Below are 18,208 nucleotides of genomic sequence, written 5' to 3'. Positions count from 1 at the left end.
AAGCGCTGAGGACTAGCTGGAGTATACACTGATGAATCAGATGCAGGATAGTGTCAGAGTAACACTAGAGAAAGTACTTAGGAAAAGACACGGGAGTAAACACTAGTGAATATCGCTAGGAGTAATCACTGGTAGGTACAGCGTGGAGCCTAGAACGATGCCACAGCAAACTGACACTGGAAGTAGCAAAGTTGTTCAGGCAACTTCCTGTTCCTGGAGTCCGGCTATACACCCTTAGGTAGCTGTCCAATGGAGGAGAGAGTCAGCTGAGTTACCAAGGCTACCATTGGATGAGAAACTGTCAGGTGATACAAACAAACATGGCTGCGCCCATGACCGCCGCCGCAGGAACTCCAATAAGGAGGATTGCGTGGAAGTCATCTGGGCCCCGGGCAGAATACTCAGTGTGTAACCTGCCGCCGCATCAGGCGTCTGACTGCACTGCTAGTCAGGGGAAGCCGGCGCTGTGGTGAGTAACACTATTTTAGAATGTTAGATAAAAATGACCGAATAGTTGGAGTTATTGGCTTTTAAAGCAAATGTTTACCCTAAGTGGAATTATTATATTTTACATGCTTGGACAGGTGAGGGTTTTTACAAATGGAGTTGTTGCCCATAGCAACCAATCAGATTCTAGCTATTATCTTTTAGAAGGTGCTAGATAAATGTTAAGTAGAATCTGATTGGTTGCTATGGGCAACATCTCCACTTATAAAAACCCGTACTTTAGTAAATATACCCCTAAGAGTATTTTTTTGAAAACACTATACGACCTTCATTTATCATACACGCTCTCTAGTGCAGTGTATAAAACTGTCACCCGAAGATGCTCTGCAGATGTCACCTGCAGTGCATATGTATAGACATCATGTCATATGGCACTGAGGGCTCAATTCAGACCCGCTCGCTAGATGCGTTCGCTCGCTCCCAGCGTATGCAAATTCGGCTAAGTGACGACAAGGCAGGCAATCGCACAGCAAGGCATAAGTACGCCCATTATGTCTTGGCGTGCGATTGCTTTGTGTATGCAGACGCCCACCAGTCTGTCTTAAGATGCCCACTTGCGCACGTCATCTCCAGGAAGTGTATGCAACCATCAGTACATCGGGTACCATCAGAAGCGAATGCAGCGCTTGAAGTTGACTATACCCTACCGCAAGCATTGCGAGCACTTCAATGTAAAATTCAACCAGGGGTCGTGTACTATGCGCTGTCTGTTAATTATGCACGCCTCTGAAATGGCGTTCACACCTCCACTCCCCCGTTTCTAGTGGTCTGCCCCTGTTGCCACAAACAAACGGTTTGTTTTGTCACTCATTCAGCCGGGCTGTCTATGCTCGGCGAGCGTATGCTTCGCGATTGCTCGGACTAGTTCGCGCACACGCACTGCGATGCATACGCACGCGCACATTGCGAACCATCGCCAGCTATGAGTGAACAGTTCTTAGCAGAGCCGTAACTAGACTTTTTGGTGCCCTGTGCCAGAAAGAGCATTGACACCCCCGTCATTTTTCAAAGGGACATAATGCACCCAAAAAAGGGCCATGGCTTCATGGGGAAGGGCCAGGGAAGAGATAGGAGAGGCCGGGAGATGCTGGGGATGAAATAAGAGGAAGCTACAAGCAAGAATGATAATAAACAGAAATTTGACAGGCCCAAACAGCGTCCCCTGACCTGTGGTGCCCTGTGCGATGGCACCGGCCGCACTACCCTAGCTACGGCCCTGGTTCTTAGTGAGCGGGTCTGAATCAGGTCCTGAGTTTCAAATACCCAGCAAGCAGCTTATTTTGCTGCCATTATTAGAATCACTACTAGGTTCCTAGAAATATGACAAACATTGTCTGACCTGCAGCTAGTCAGGGCCTCCCATCATTTAAATAATTAGATAATCACAGCAAATTTCTAATTTTATTATGGAAAAAGCCTCGTTATCCTAGTATATTGCAAGATAGATGGCAAAAATCACATTGGTTTCTTTACCTTAAATTCCTGAATTTGTACTTGTTAACTACATGTACAATAATGTTTCCCACTTAAGGAATGAGTGAAATGAGGTTTAAAAAGAGATCCAATTACAATACATGCATTACTGCATAATCTCCCGGAATGTAGAGGAAACGCCACAATCTTGGGATGGTAGGCCAGAGCCAGACCCTTGGATTCTGCCCACTTCCCCGGTGAAATGTTCAGTCTAGAGCAGGGGTCTTCAACCTTTGGCCCTCCAGCTGCTGTGGAAATACACATCCCAGCATCCTGGGATCTGTAGTTCCACAGCAGTTGGAGGGCCAAAGGTTGAAGACCCACGCTCTAGAGGCATCAAGACATGATTCACAATGAATCCTTTCATTGCGGCCACTCACGCTGTTGTACAATGCCCTGATTTCTGGAACTGCACAGCGATTGGCCACGATGACGTGATTCCTGATGCACCTCCGACATAGATTTCGCCTCCTGGAGGAGAGCTGAATAAAACATCAATTATGGTTTTATGTTTACAACCTATGAACTGGGTGCCCCCCCTGAGCTGGAGGAAGGCTGTCACCAAGTACTTGGAGAACCCAGGAATGTATGTGTGGATCAGGAAGAACTACAAGAAGGTGAATGCAGTGGGGGGCTGTAGTCTGAATTTTTTATTTTTTTTGCATTGATCTAGTTATGGACCTCTGCAGACATCCATTTTAACTACTATTATTTTGTATTGCTATCTCTCTCTCTACACACACACAAACACGCACGCACACACAATCCATACCTGAGTGACATCTCTGAGGGGTTTGACTCAGATTTAGGGGTCTCTTTATCATGTATTTTTTTCCATAAAATAATGTAGAAATAGCTGTTTCTGCATATTTTTTTGGATTGTTGCTAAGTGCTAACATCCTAATGCAGGAGCTTTCTCTGAAATCTCCTGTAGAAGGCTAATTAAAGCTGCAGACCACAATGGGTCTGCAATGGGGACTATGGTTTGACCACTATAGTATGTACTAAACTCTAAAGAGTGTAGCTTTTCGGAGTTTGGCACCGCTGGCACCTAGGGGTGGCACGAACAGTCTGAGACACTAAGGGTGCCATAAACCAAGAAAGTTTGAGAACCACTGTACTATGGAAATATTGGCTGGCTACTGTAATTGAATTTTGTGGCTATTCCCTAAAATTATATTTCTTGACTTTTATACAGAAAAAAATATGGTGGTATTTTGGTGATTAAATACGTTAATAAGGTGATATTTATTTACAGTACTTGCAAATAAGTAATTTTGTGAGTAGAGCAATTTCAGAAAACATGGCAAAAAGATATTGGGGCTGGTAACAATTAGTAGGAGGATATGAGTTGTGAAGGTGATATGGGCTGTACAGGGGCTTTAGCGTGTGGATGTCTAAATTTATATATTTCGAAGCATGGGTGTAACTGCCATATGTGCAAGGGGTGCAGCTGCTATGGGGCCCAGAGCTTAGAGGGGCCATCTTCCTTATCAAAGTTACATGTGTTATATATATTTTTTACCATTGGTGTTACATAGGGGTCCTTACAAACTTTTGCTACGGGGCCTTCAAATACCTAGTTACGCCCCTGATTAGAAGGAATGCGATGGATCCCTATTTTCTTCAATCTGGTTTTCAGTGGTCAACACATATTTACATGACCATAGAAAACAACAAATACTAAGTATATTAATTAGAACAAAATTATATATAACATATATATACGTGGTGTCAAAATAGTAAACTGAATTGACATGATCATCAAACATTGAATGAATGAATCAGGTCAAAATGTAGGGTGATGAGGACTAGGAATTTTTACTCTTAAGTAATAATATTAGCCACGGCAGGGAGATAAAATTAATTATTTTCTTCCAATCTCCCGAGTCAGATATATTAAATGATCCACTATACCATAAAAATGTATAATAACTATTAAAGTGATGCAGCAGTAGAACATCTTTCGGTTTCTATCTAATTAAAATATAGGGCCTGACTCAGGTCCAGATGGTATTGCACAGCTGCAAGGAAGTGGCTGTGTAAAACCAACCAGTAAATATTCAAATACTGCAGGAAGCGTCTATAGGAAGCAGAGTCCTCCTGACAGCAATAGCAATCTGAGTGCAGTGTTCGTAGACTGGCAGCCTAAGATGTCAGGAAATTTGCGTCCACCGACACAGATCTGAGAGTGAGATCGCAGGACCCATTCTGCACATGTTATTATACTGTACTCACTTCCGTCCGGACCTGACTCAGGCCCATAGTCTGAATCTTGTTTTCATCCTCTACCCCAAACAAGGTTTCTTAAAATAAATTTTGGGGATGTTGATTGGAAGGGTTTGGAAGAGATATAGGGGTCTATGTACTAAGCAGTGATAAGTGACAGAGTGAAAAGTGATAAGTCTGTGATAAGTGCAAGCCAGTCAGCTCCCAACTGTCATTTTTCAAACACAGCCTGTGAGATGACAGTTGGAAGCTGATTGGCTGGCACTTATCACACACTTATCATTTTTCACTCTGTCACTTATCACTTCTTAGTACATAGACCCCAGAGAATTATAAGAAAGGTGTTCTTACATCCCTTCTCTATCATTTGTAGTAATAATAATACAGAATCATTTCACTAAGGTTTGATTCTGACAAATACAAAGCTCTAATTTGTCTAGTAAATATTCAGACAATATGGTGTACATGCTCTCACTGATCTTACAACCCAGTTACGCCTCTACAGACGCAAGTAGAAATGCAACTAAAATGCGTACAACTCTGCATCCTGCTTCGGAGAATGAGCAATGCGACAACAGGTAAAATATTCCCCATAACTATGCATTACCTCCTTACATGTACTTTTTACTCTATCTATCTATCTATCTACTGTATCTATCTACTATATATATCTACTATATCTACTGTATCTATCTATATCTATGTACTGTATTTATTATATCTATCTACTGTATCTATCTATTATTTCTATCTACTGTATCTATTCTATCTATTCTATCTATCTATCTATTCTATCTATCTATCTATCTATCTATCTATCTATCTATCTGTCCATGTATAGAGGAAAATACAGAGAGATTAGACAGATCACAATACAAGTATACAGTAAATGTAAGAGCACAGTATGGGAAAAGCTTTGAAGCTGTCTCACACTGCCCTTTTAAACTGTATTTGTTTCAGGTAATTTAGATTGAAAGGGTCATTCCAGAAGAGCAGTGCTTAAGATGTAAAGAGCCAGTAAATGGGAAGTGACAGATCTCTAGCAGTTCAAGGCTTTCTCAGTTGAATGAATTGGCAGTGACAGAAAGACATGGGAGTGCTGACTTACCTTTCCAGAGCTTTTGCCATTGCTTCATATGCTTTTCCTAGACCAACATTATCTCCAAGATCTTTAGAGATTTCCATATAGGTAGTAAGGGCCTATAAAAAGATACACTATAGAATTATTATCCAAATATTAAATGAAAGCAATATAAAGATATTAAAGGTCACTTATGAACTATTAGGGGCAGATTCAATTAGCAACTGGTCTTACTGCGCGGCTGCAGCTCTGCCCTGAGCTATTCAGGTCCTGCAGATACCCAGCGCGCTAAGCTCCAGAGTGTACACTGTGCAGTGTAACTCCATAATTCTGGACACTGGACTTGGGAGCTATGGGGTAACACGCGGTATCGCACATGGAAATTGGCAAGTAATTGTCAAGGCGTTAAATGCGGGAGCTGCAGCCACGCGGTAAGACCCACGGCTACTTGTAACTGCCCTTAAAAGTGAAAAGTAGAAAACTCAAGACCAAATGCACTTATTGAATGCCACATGGGCATAGGTATCTGGGTCAAGATGGTACAACTTGATGATGGGTAGATTGAAGGTATTCCGTCCCTTTTCTGTCTATAAAAGGACATAATGGGCCAAACTATTATTATTACATTTTATTTATAAGGCGCCACAAGTGGTCCGCAGCGCCGTACATACAGTACAGGGTGCACAGAACATTACAATATAGTAACCAAAATATAAACAGAGCACAAGTAATAATTAGCAACACAATTCTCCATACACAATACAGCTGGGAAAGTGAAGGCTGTCATTGAAGTGCTAGAGAAGAAGGCTGTGAGACAGTAGGGAGGATGACCCTGGCCGTAGGAGCTTACAATCTAGAGCTTACAAATGTACTAGGATGAGAGATTATAAAATGTGAGGGTTTAACAGTAAACTCTCACATTGGTAGAGTTTTATCTTCAAAATGGGAAAACATCTGGTTGAGAGCCTAAATCGTTAGAGGTTTTTGCTGCTAAACCCTCACATTTTCTAAACTCTCACCCTATTACATTTGTCCCCAAGTGTCTCAAAGTTGTATTTATAATGGGACGTACTCTTCAATCACATTTCTGCAGTAAAGCGCAATTGTACATGTATGTCGATCCATGTAATAAAAACCTTAAAAGCATTATAAACACAGTCTTGATGTCCACTGAATCTCATAATAAAGTAAACAATAGATGTGCCCTTAAAGTTACAGTCGGTTTAATGTTGATGTGATGTTTAAACTTCTCACACTGATTTTATTTTTAGTGGTGTTGAAATCTGCTTGGTCACATAAAAAACAGTATTGCAGGTCTGCAGATTTTGTAGGCTGTACATGACGGATACTGTAACCCTAGTGTGCTAATTAGCTGATGACAATTATGTTGACATTAGATGAAAGCTTGATTTTTATTTACTTTTATTTTAGTACCTTAATTTAGTTTGAAATATTTTAACAATTGATATAAAGAAAACATGCCTAAACAATGTAAATATGATATAACTGAGTCTTAGAACACTAGTGGAAAGAAAAATCACAATAATCTGTCCACACATACAGGAATAAAATTCCAATCAATGGGACCAAACTTCAACGATCACATTGTGTAAAGATAATATCAGGAATGTATAACTGCATCATAAATATAAAAGCTAGCTTGTGTAGGCACTTTTTGTATAATTATAAAACAAATACTGCTACAGTAGATAAAGAGATTTCTTGTTTATACCTTAGTCCAGAGCTTCCCAAACTCTGCCACTACAGTCCAGGTTTTAAGGATATCAATGCTAGTGCCCAGATGGTTAAATCAAATTTACTAAGGTATTAATTAAGTCACCTGTGGTCAAGTATGGATATCCTTAAAACCTGGACTGTAATGGCAGAGTTTGGGGACCTCTGCTTTACTTAATGTTGACTGCTTTGGCATTGCAGTGGCTAACTGTGCTATATGCAAAGTTTTTCAAATAGAATTTCACTTTTGTAGTAATAAAGTAAGAAACAATGGTCATATGGCTTTTTTTACAGTGACACAAATACAGAATACTTCTAAATGAGTCCTCATTTCCTTCCCCTACATATTGCTAAACTACAATGAACTACAGTCAGGGGTGTATCTATAATGGGTGCAGGGTGTTCGGTGCCCACACTGCACATCCTGCACCCATATTTTTAATACTTCTCCGGAGCCCCACATCGGCAGTAACAGCTCCTTACAAATCGCCTGGAAAATGGCACCACAACCATTTTTCCAGCGTTTTGCGTATGTGCAGTAGGGAAATCACCGGGAAAATGGCTGGGCAACCACAGTACTCTGGGCACAGACTAGTGCCCAGAATCTACTGCTCCACTCAGTGCGCTGTTGGTCCCTGACTGTATCTATCTATCTATCTATCTATCTATAGAGGTAAATACAGAGAGATTCGACTACAGTAGTTTTACAATTTCACACTTCAATGTACAAATGGTAACTAGCAAAAGCTTAGTATACCTATCTTCCTATTTGTGAGAGCAGAGGTAACAAGCCCATGCTGTGTCCCTTTCCCTTATATTAACTAGTGATTTAGCGACAAGGTCCAGCACTGGCATTATAGAAGGCATTATATAATATATATACAGTAAAGGTGTAATAGTCAATGAGAAAATTGACACAGACATTGGTTTGCAATATAAGTTGCATGCTTTTGTGACGTCCCACTGCGTCCCCCATATGTTGTGCAGAACGGATGTCCTCCTCCTGCTCCAGGCCCCTGGGTGTGATGTTGTGGTCTGGCACTAATACAGTGGGGGCCCACCGACAGTGAGGCTATGACACCGGAATCAATTAACAGTAAGGGGGTGGGGGGTGATAATGCTGGGGATCTTTTGCCACTGGGGGAGAGGGGGGGATAATTGTATGGGGGGGGTTGGGAAGTGATTTTATAATAGGAGCCTATGGACACAGGGGGAGGGAGGGTGCAAAAAACCTCCTAGGTAAATTTAAATAAAAAATATTTTAATATATTTTTAAAAATACATTATAAACTTTATTAAATAAAAAAAACATTAAATTTCTTGCCCGCAGTTAAATGGTTAAAAGGCTTCCAAACTTATAGTAGCAAACAGTGAATAAATAAAACAGGTAGACTGCAGCACACTGAAGATAATAGACAAGAAACTTATAGCTAGACTTTTACTTTTTGTGCTTATACAGTATATTTTACATTTTTCTCTTGTAAAATTGATATAAAAATTGCTTACATAAGGTTTCGGAAATTTCATTATTTGAGATTTAAAGCCTGAATTCAAGAAAAATAATGTCAATTCAAGATAAACCCAAATAGAAATGTAATAATAATTATTATTATTATTGTTAGTATTATCAATTATAGAGGTGAAATCCAAAAACCTACAATACTTTGGTTGCATTATTGATTAATTTGTTATTTGTAGGTTTTTATATTTCACTTCACATTTTCAGGAATAAAAAAATAAAAATGTTTTTTGACTCTAATTTTGTTGGTTGTAAGATCACATTAAAGGTGGAAAAGTGCTTCATGCGATTTACTTTGATTTTAGGTTTTATAGCACAAAAAGCCAACAATTTTCAATAAGGGCCGGTAGACAAGCCGGTCAATCCAATTAGGTGCGAATTGCGAGGTGCGAGTTGCTATTTTGCAATCCAATTAGCAACTCGCACTGAACCAGTGAGACTGAATTCACATTCTTTCCATTCATAACTCCCCGAGGGTGAGAGAAGGAAAGGAAAATCTTTATTTTAAGGTTAAAATATAGGGACACTGTGCTGAACCCCTTGGACACCCCCCCCCTAATGACTAATTAGGCAATTGGAAGTTTCCAATTAGCTTAATTAGTCCAATAATTACATGTAATTTTTGGGGGGTGGACTCGGGGGTGGACTCGAATTTAGGCACCCCAAATTTAATGACAATATTTTTTTAATTGAAAGATAATTTTTTTTTTCCTTTTCTACAATTTTTCGAGGTGCCCTCAAAGTACCCCGAAATCATCTTTTTTTCCTACTTCTTTTTTGCATTTAACGTTTCATTCGTTTAAGATTAAATAATAAAAAGTTTTCTTTTTATCACTTTTTTGCATAAAAAAAAAAAGCACAAATCAGCCATTCTACATCATTTAAAAACTTGCAATACCTTCCTAATGCCCATAAACAGCCTTCTATACGGTCCTGCTAACAAAATTGAAAATTTTGGGGCATCCAGAATGGTCTCCCCACTATTTATGCACTTCTCTCACATCTCATTTAGCAGTCAATTTGGACTGGCCATCGGGCACTTCTGGCAAATGCCAAAAGGGCCAATGGACTCAGGCCCGGCTCGAAGAGGGTGTAAGTGCCCCGCCCTCCACCCCACTCTACCGGATACATGATATGCACTCAGGGGGATGGAAGGGGTGGCGGCAGTGATGAGCAGGTGCGTTCTGCTCGGCTGGGAAGAGACGAGGCGTGCCGTGAGGCCAAGACCACGTGACTCACAACACACCCCCTTGAAACTTAACCATGCCCCCTTCACGAGTGCCCGTGCCTAAGGCGTGCGCACATGGCGGACTGCCAGGGCTGATCTACAGCCCCAGTCTGTTCCTGTTTAGCGTACATATTCTTCAATTCTGAGGAATCAATAATCATTTTCTTCAAGAAAACAGAGAAAGTTGCTTGGCAGTTGCTCATTAGTATGTCCACGTGCTGGAATAAATTTAGTGAAACGTTCAACTAGTCCATTTGGAAGCTAATAGAATAGTGCTTAGCATGTTTAATTTCCATTATGATCTGTTGTAACACTTGCTGGGCAATCAGCTCAATAAATTCATCAATAATTGTGGATGATTATTATTATGGGTTGTGGCATATTTTGTCAACATTCATCATGTCAACATAGTGGTAATATCAACATTGACCACATTGACATTCAACATGGTGACACTGATGAAATGTTGATATGATTAGAATGCAGACAAAATGCCATGGTGGTCTAGTGGTGACTTACCTGGCACAGCGGGTCCAGCGATGTCTTCCAGGTCCAGCAGTTAGCTGATGAGGACTTCCAGCGAATCCAGCAGCGCATCTAGTGGTATCACTAACCCTAACCCTCTTCCTAGTGCTTAACCCTAATCTCCTCCCCTCCCCTCCCACAGCCTAACACTAACTCTCAACTGCCAGTCCGTACAGAATGTTGACATTTCACATGATGACATTTCATATTCCAACATTCTGCACATGCCGACATTCATAACTGTCAACATTTTTACTACGAGTACATCACATACGATGCATGTCCTCTCCCTTTCATAATATGTAGATGGATTTGGTCAGCAAGGAAGGGGATCAAACCCTGACAAAAATTTGAGACTGCCCAAAAACTTTCCATTGTGCACTAAATCACCTATTCTCCTGAGTTTTCAGAAATATGCATATATAAAATAGTTGATAAAACATGTAGGTTATTCAGATTGTGATTACGTGCCTCCGCTACACTTGGGCCTCCCCACTTCATGCCTCTCTATTTTTTGATGAATAATGTGTAGAGTCAACACTCTTTCAGGTAAATTTACTAAAGTGAGAGTTTTTAGAAGTGGAGATGTAGCCCATAGGTGCTAGTTAAATGTTAAGTAGAATCTGATTGGTTGCTATGGGCAACATCTCCACTTGTAAAAACTCTCACTTTGGTAAATATACCCCTTTGAATTAACTACAAGAATAATTGAACAAAATAATTTCCTTTACCTGCCTGACACTGAAAAACATTATGAAAGATTATTGGAAATACATTTCTTTGGATTTGGCAATCTAAATGTGCTGAGTTATTTCACAGTTTGTGAGCTGTAAAAGTGCTTCTGCTTCATTTACAGCTCCAGAGCAGGATTCAGACAATCAACTGGAACATTAGTCAAAGCGATCCCTAGCTAATGATTTCTGACATGTGCTGCTGAAATGGGCTGAAGAGTATGCTGACACACAGCAACTGAGAGATATGTTGGAGCCAGAGGTAGGTGTCTGCAGTCATTTCATTACCGAGACTGAGCACTGCTGCATTTGTATCAACCAATTCTTCATGTGCTCTACTATATAAAACTTATACTACATACTTGAAACTTATTATGTATGATGTATTGTTTTGTAAGCTATCTGCTCTTATATCTGGATATGTGGAATGGGGATGGTAAAGAGGAGGCCTAGTACAGTAAAGATGTGTTCATGTAATTGCAACATAATTAAATGTGGCCACATACACAGATATGCTATTTAGGTGGCGTGTCTCTTGCAGATGCTGAAAGAGAAGGGCTTCGATACGTGGTGTCATTCACAGCATTATTTAGCCACATCTGATTGGCTGACCCCTCCTGCTGATAGTACTTAGTTCGTTAGAGTCTTGCTTATATTGTATGAAGTCATTTATTCATATTTGAAATGACATTTCCATTTTGCCTACTGCAGTAAAGAAGATACCTATTTAGTTTTTAGATTGGAAAACAACATATGTCTGTAGCAAATTAATTTGCTTTTATTTTGTTACATTTCATATTGACACTGCAACTTTCACATTTATTAATAACACTGTCTTGTGCAAATGATACTTCATTACATTATTATATTGTGTCCAAATAGAATAAGGCAACTTTATAATGTACTACTATCACCATCCATGGGGTTGGGTACGGGATGCCGGGACTCAGGATCGCGACGCTCTAAATCCCGACTCTAGCATCCCGACAGGGTTACAATCCTGACACAACCACTTAAGGACACTAACCCTACACCTAAACCTCCCCCCCACAGCCTAAACCTAATCCCCCCCATCCCCAACAGCCTAACCCTAAATCTCCCCCTCATGCCTAAACCTAACCTCTAACCCTCCCCCTAACACCAATACTTACAGTCGGAATGTCAGCGGTCGGGAAGCTGGTGCCGGGGTTCTCCTGGTGTTGGGATTCCGGCCCTGGCATTATGAGAGCCGTCATCCCGACAGCAGGGATCATAACTACATCCCCATCCATGCTTTGCTTCACTATCATGGGGCACAAGTATACCCGCTCCTATATGAACATAAATATGCTGTTTCATTTGTGTCTTTTCCAACATACATTCAGGGGCAAGAGTGCCCTACTCTAATTCCCAGTGATTCCAAATTCTTGGACAGTGAGTATTAAGTATTCTTATTTGCTCATTCCTACCACAAGACAGCACTTGTTCTCACACTGTAGCACCAGAAAAACAAATATGTGGATTAATAAATTATGTCAAAATTATGCTCTGCTACGAGATGGAAAACTTACATTAGCTGCAATTCATTTCAAATAGCTAAGCACACTTGTGCAATGAATGAGATATCATAAAGTTCTGCACAGCTCCTATTTCTACTTGTCTTTAATGTACCAAAGTCTCTTTGATAAAGCCCTTACAAATTAGGGTGAAACGCGTCAGAGGACCCCCCATTTACAGCACTTTGTTTTGGGCTTAAGACACTGGAGTGTCGTGTCGAATACTAACCGTACGGAGGAAGCGCAGCAAGCGCACAGAATAATATCACAGTGTTTTCAAAAGACCCCGGTGGATGCTAAAGTGGCTAAACTGAGCTGGAATACACGGGAGCAAAACAAGACTGCTGGAGCACGCCTGCCCGAATCAGGCTATCTCCCTGAGCAACCCCACGGTTCAGGTACACCAAGTGCGGTCAAAGCTTGTGACATCAAATAAGCTTCACAAACATTATCTTATGGTTTCTGCCTATTTGGAACTGTCTAATCATATGTGTTCCCACAGAGCATTTTGTATGGAATATTCTATACATACATATGCAAGTGGAATACCATTTAACCATCAGTGAACACTAGATATTATCCTTTATTGTTTCATCAATAGGTGCTTTTTTTGGGGCTATTTTATTCAATATACGGAATGTTGAAATTATATAGATCGTTTTATCCAAAATGTGATCCCAGCATTATAGTTATTCCTAATTATATTTAGTGAAATGTACTGTTATATATGTGTATTCTAATTTTAGTTTTTATTTTGTGATTAAATTACTATTATTATTGGGAAACCTGATTTTTTTTGTGTACAGGATAAATAGGGAAAATCTCACACCCAGTGAAGCAGTGAAATAAACCGCATTTAAAGAAATAAAGAACAGTGGTAGCTAAAAGCCACCTTATGCCATCCAAGCTCATTCATTAGGCATGCCTGAATTACATTCACAAAAACCAATAAGCAGTCTCATCCAAATTGGGGTTTCTTATGTTCTCTCCGCATTCATCCAATGAATGTCTTCATTTCACATGTCAATGTTTCTGATGTTGACATTGAGAACACGTTAACATCTTAACTGTTGACATGGTGACTTCATCAGTGTTCTTTCCATACCAATTAAAACAGGGAGGGAAAAATATGTGTAAGATTTTACACATATAATATATATTGCTGTACTAATCTTCAACAAATTATATTTTTACTACTTAATTGGATCTCAAGACAGCATAAAGGGGTATATTGCACACGCAATATACAGTGCCTTGCAAAAGTATTCACCCCCCTTTGCATTTTTCATGTTTTGTTGCCTCACAACCTGGAATTAAAATTGATTGTTTGAAGATGTGCATCATTTCATCCACAGAACATGCCTACAACTGTGAAGTTGTGTTTTCTTTATATTGTGAATCAAACATTATTTAGGACAACATAACAGAAAACTTCAGCGTTCATAACTATTCACCCCTCTAAAGTCAGTACTTTGTCGAGCCACCTTTTGCGGCAATTACAGTTGCAAGTCACTTTGGATAAGTCTCTATGAGCTTGCCACATCTTGCCCCTGGGATTTTTGCCCACTCCTGAAGGCAAAACTGCTCCAGCTCCTTCATGTTGGATGGTTTCCGCTTGTGAACAGCAATCTTCAAGTCTGACCACATATTCTCAATTGGATTGAGATCTGGGCTTTGACTAGGCCATTGCAACACATTTAAATGTATACCCTTAAACCACTTGAGTGTTGCTTTAGCAGTATGCTTCAGGTCATTGTCCTACTGGAAGGTGAACCTCCGTCCCAGTCTCAAATCACAGGCAGACTGAAACAGGTTTTGCTCAAGAATATCCCTGTATTTAGCACCATCCATCTTTCCCTCGACTGGAATCAGTTTCCCAGTCCCTGCTGCTGAAAAACATCCCCACAGCATGATGCTGCCACCACCATGTTTCACTCTGGGGATGGTGTTCTTGGGGTGATGGGATGTGTTGGGTTTGCTCCAGCATTTTCCTTGGTGCCGAAAAGTTAAATTTTAGTCTCATCTGACCAGAGCACCTTCCTCCATACATTTGGGGATTCGCCCACATGCCTTTTGGCAAACTGAAATTGTGTCTTCTTATTTTTATCACTAACTAAAGGCTTTTACTGGCCACTCTTCAATAAAGCCCAGCTCTGTGGAGTGTACGGCTTTTGTGGTCCCATGCACAGATACACCAGTCTTTGCTGTGGAACTCTGCAGCTCCTTCAGGGTTACCTTTGGTCTCTGTGCTGCCTCTCTGATTAATGCCCTCCTTGCCTAGTCTGTGAGTTTTGGTGGGCGGTCCTCTCTTGGAAGGTTTGTTGTGGTACCATGTTCTTTCAATTTGATGATGATGAATTTGATGGTGCTCGTTTATAACCCAACCAAGAATTGTACTTCTCAACAACTTTGTCCCTGACTTGTTTGGAGAGCTCCTTGGTCTTCATGGTGTGATGCCTCTTGCTTATTGGTGTCGCAGCCTCTGGGGCCTTTCAGAAAAGGTGTGTTTATACAGATCATGTGACAGTTAGATTTCACACAGGAGGACTTCATTTCACTAATTATGTGACTTCTGAAGGTAATTGGTTGCACCAGAACTTTTGAGGGGCTTCATAGCACAGGGGGTGATTACATATGCACATGCCAATTTTCAGAATTTAATTTATAAAGATTCTTTTTTATATATATATTTTTCTCATTTTACTTCACCAAATTAGAATATTTTGTGCAGATCCATCACATAAAATTCAGAAACAAAAAAAATAAATAAAAAATTACAGGATGTAATGTAACAAAAAAGGTAAAAAGCCAAGGGGGGTGAATACTTTTGCAAGGCACTGTATATAGGATTTTCAGGCAGCATATATATCCCAGGCTGACTAACATCTATTTTAATAACTAATATATACTCTATACATATTCATATATTAAATTAATATTTGGCCCACTGTAGGCAGTATACAATATTTATTCTGTCACCAAGTCCCGTTTTTACTGTACTTACTGTATGATCTCTATGTCTCACTAAAAATTAGCACAGTATCAGAGACAACTAGTAGAAAGACCATTACTGAAGGACTCAACGGTAAGTTTTCCTTTGCCAGTGTCCATTTTAATCACAAGCTGTAACTCCCCAACAATACAATGTAATTATCTCCGGAATTGAAGGTTTCCCATGAGGAAAACTAGTAATGTAATATACAACAATAGACACAATGTAGATCATCACATTAACACAAAATGTTCACCTACCGGGTATTTCTGGTTTTAAAATTGCATTTCAATGCTGAACTGTATGCTAAATTACTTAGAATACCAGTCCAATCTGAATAATATAATCATATAATTAATAACCGCACTTTGTTGCCTACACTTAAACTGGTAACTTATCTGCTGTACTCCATTGCTTCAAAAGCTTATGCACAGTCAAAGTAGGTCACATCTTGTGCGTTACCTTGATCAAAATTTCAGCTTACTTCCTCAAAGAAGCTAATGAGGTTATTATGGTATGACCTATCTCATACAAAACCATGCTGATTATTATTAACATTACTGTACTCTGTGAAACATAAAATTAGTACCGTAGCTCTCCACACAATTGATTCATAAAAATATCTATAAAAAAATTATTAAGAACATATGCATCAGTATTTTGATTTATATGTGATAAAATGGATAGGTCCATTGATTACACACTCAAAGAAGGCCCACATTATGTTTTTTTGATAATTATTTATTTTTCAGCAATCTGTTATAATATGATGCCGGCACTTATTGTGAATTTTTTTCAGGACCAGATGTGTCCTGAATAAAAATCCACGAAAAGTGCACTTTTCTCTCTGCCGCAATGCGAAAACACATAGGTCCTATGTGTTGTTGCCCGAAATATCCTATTTTTCTGTCCGAAAAAAACAGGATATGGAGAATAGAAAACAGCAAAAAAAAAATTATTATCGGTGATAAATCCCCGTTTTTCACCGATCGAGGCTAATTGGATACTGGCCTTAATTGAAACAAAATTAATTAGCAATTTTTTTTTGTTAGGAAAACTCACTTGTCATTTAATTATCTTTTGCATCAGTAGTTGACAATCTGGATGCTGCATTTAGTATAATAGTGCTATCCAAATATGTGGGTATAGGTCATCTTTGGCGTGACAGAGACTGGGTATAATATGGAGAGTTTTGTTCAGGTAGGAACATAAATTCTTATGTATGTTTCCTATTCGACTATGATGAATCAAGAGTAAGGGGGAAATTCAATTAAGCCCGTTAACTTTGCACAGGTGAAAAGAGGAGGTAGCCTTGGAGTTATCGTCTCAGGCTATTCAATTACACTCCGTTTTTCACCCAAAGCCCTTTTTAACGAGTGTTAAAAAGGGATGTTAAGTGCAGTTAATGTGTGTTAACCCATAAAGGGGCCTATTTACTAAGCCTTGGATGGAGATCAAGTGGACGGAGATAAAGTACCAACCAACCAGCTCCTAACTGCCATTTTTCAAACACAGCCTGTGACATGGCAGTTAGGAGCTGATTGGCTAGTACTTTATTTCTGATTAATTTTATCTTCATCCAAGGCTTAGTAAATAGACTCCAAAGTCTGTGAAAAGTTCTCATGAGACCCGAAAATAAATCCTCGTAAAGTCAGGCTAACTGAATAGCTGCCGGTGATCAATTACCACCCGTTAATAAGGCTAACTGAATTCCACCATAAATATTTTACTTTATAGATTAAAAAAGTTTACTTTAAAATTGTGTGTTAACTTAATTTTATTATTTTGCAATAATGGACATGGCTTTTAGTCTATTAACATTCATTTCAATAGGCCCACACAGTCATACCCCTTTTACACGGAGCTAAAACCCGGGATTTTGAAGGGTTAACCCGGGCAGCTCCCTGGTGTAAAAGGGGAGAGGTTTGGATCGCCGGGTCCAGTGACCCGGCAATCCAACCCAGGTAAATAGCAGGGTTTAACACGGGCGTAGCCCGTGAAACCCTGCTGTGAGAACAGCACACTCCGGGTCACGATGACCTGGAGTGCGCTGCTAGCTGGCCGATTGGTCCTGCTTCAGTGGCGCTTGGAGATGATGTCATCTCCAAGCGACCACTTTCACTCCGGAAAAGCCGGGTCTATGCAGACCCGACTCCGGTGTGAGCGGCCCGAGTCGGCGGCGGCAAAATTCCGGGTCTGATCCGGATAGGAACTTTGGCCCTGATTCAGACCCACTCGCAAGCGGCTGTCCGCTTGCAAGTGGGTCGATGTTGTGCTCTGCGCATGCGCACGACGGCGGGAGCTCCGTCGTGCGCATGCGCCAGACGTGACGAGCGAAGGACTTTCCTTCGCTCGTTGTGTCTGATCAAAGGGGGCGTGCTGTCGATGTTGATTGACAGCACGCCCCCTTTGGTGGGCGTGCCTCCCTGACGGGGGCGTTCCCACGGGAACGCCTCCCGTCAGAAGCCGGCCCACTGACATCACTAGTGATGTCAGTGGGAGTGATTTTGGCTCTGATAGAGCCAAAATCACTCCGGGGCTTGCGGTTGAAAACCTCAACCGCAGGCTCCGGCTCGCAGTTTCGATGGTCGCGATGGTCACGACCATCGCGGCCACCACAACTGCACGCTCGTATAGGCTGTGGGTGGTGACCC

General features: G+C 40.5%; 1 protein-coding gene across 1 annotated transcript in view; it reads right to left on the bottom strand.

Annotated features, from left to right (window-relative positions):
• TTC29 (tetratricopeptide repeat domain 29) overlaps window positions 1–18,208 on the bottom strand; it is a 319,192-nt gene that overhangs the window by 99,831 nt on the left and 201,153 nt on the right. The window contains exon 8 of the mRNA XM_088447947.1: window positions 5,318–5,409. Within this exon, the coding sequence (XP_088304073.1) occupies window positions 5,318–5,409 (92 nt within the window). The remainder of the gene's footprint in view (window positions 1–5,317; window positions 5,410–18,208) is intronic.

The sequence above is a fragment of the Taudactylus pleione genome, unplaced genomic scaffold, assembly GCF_031769625.1.
Source record: "Taudactylus pleione unplaced genomic scaffold, aTauple2 ptg000021l, whole genome shotgun sequence".
NCBI lineage: Eukaryota > Metazoa > Chordata > Amphibia > Anura > Myobatrachidae > Taudactylus > Taudactylus pleione.
The sequence above is the reverse complement of the archived record's forward strand: the minus strand, read 5'-3'. Positions and strand labels throughout refer to the sequence as shown.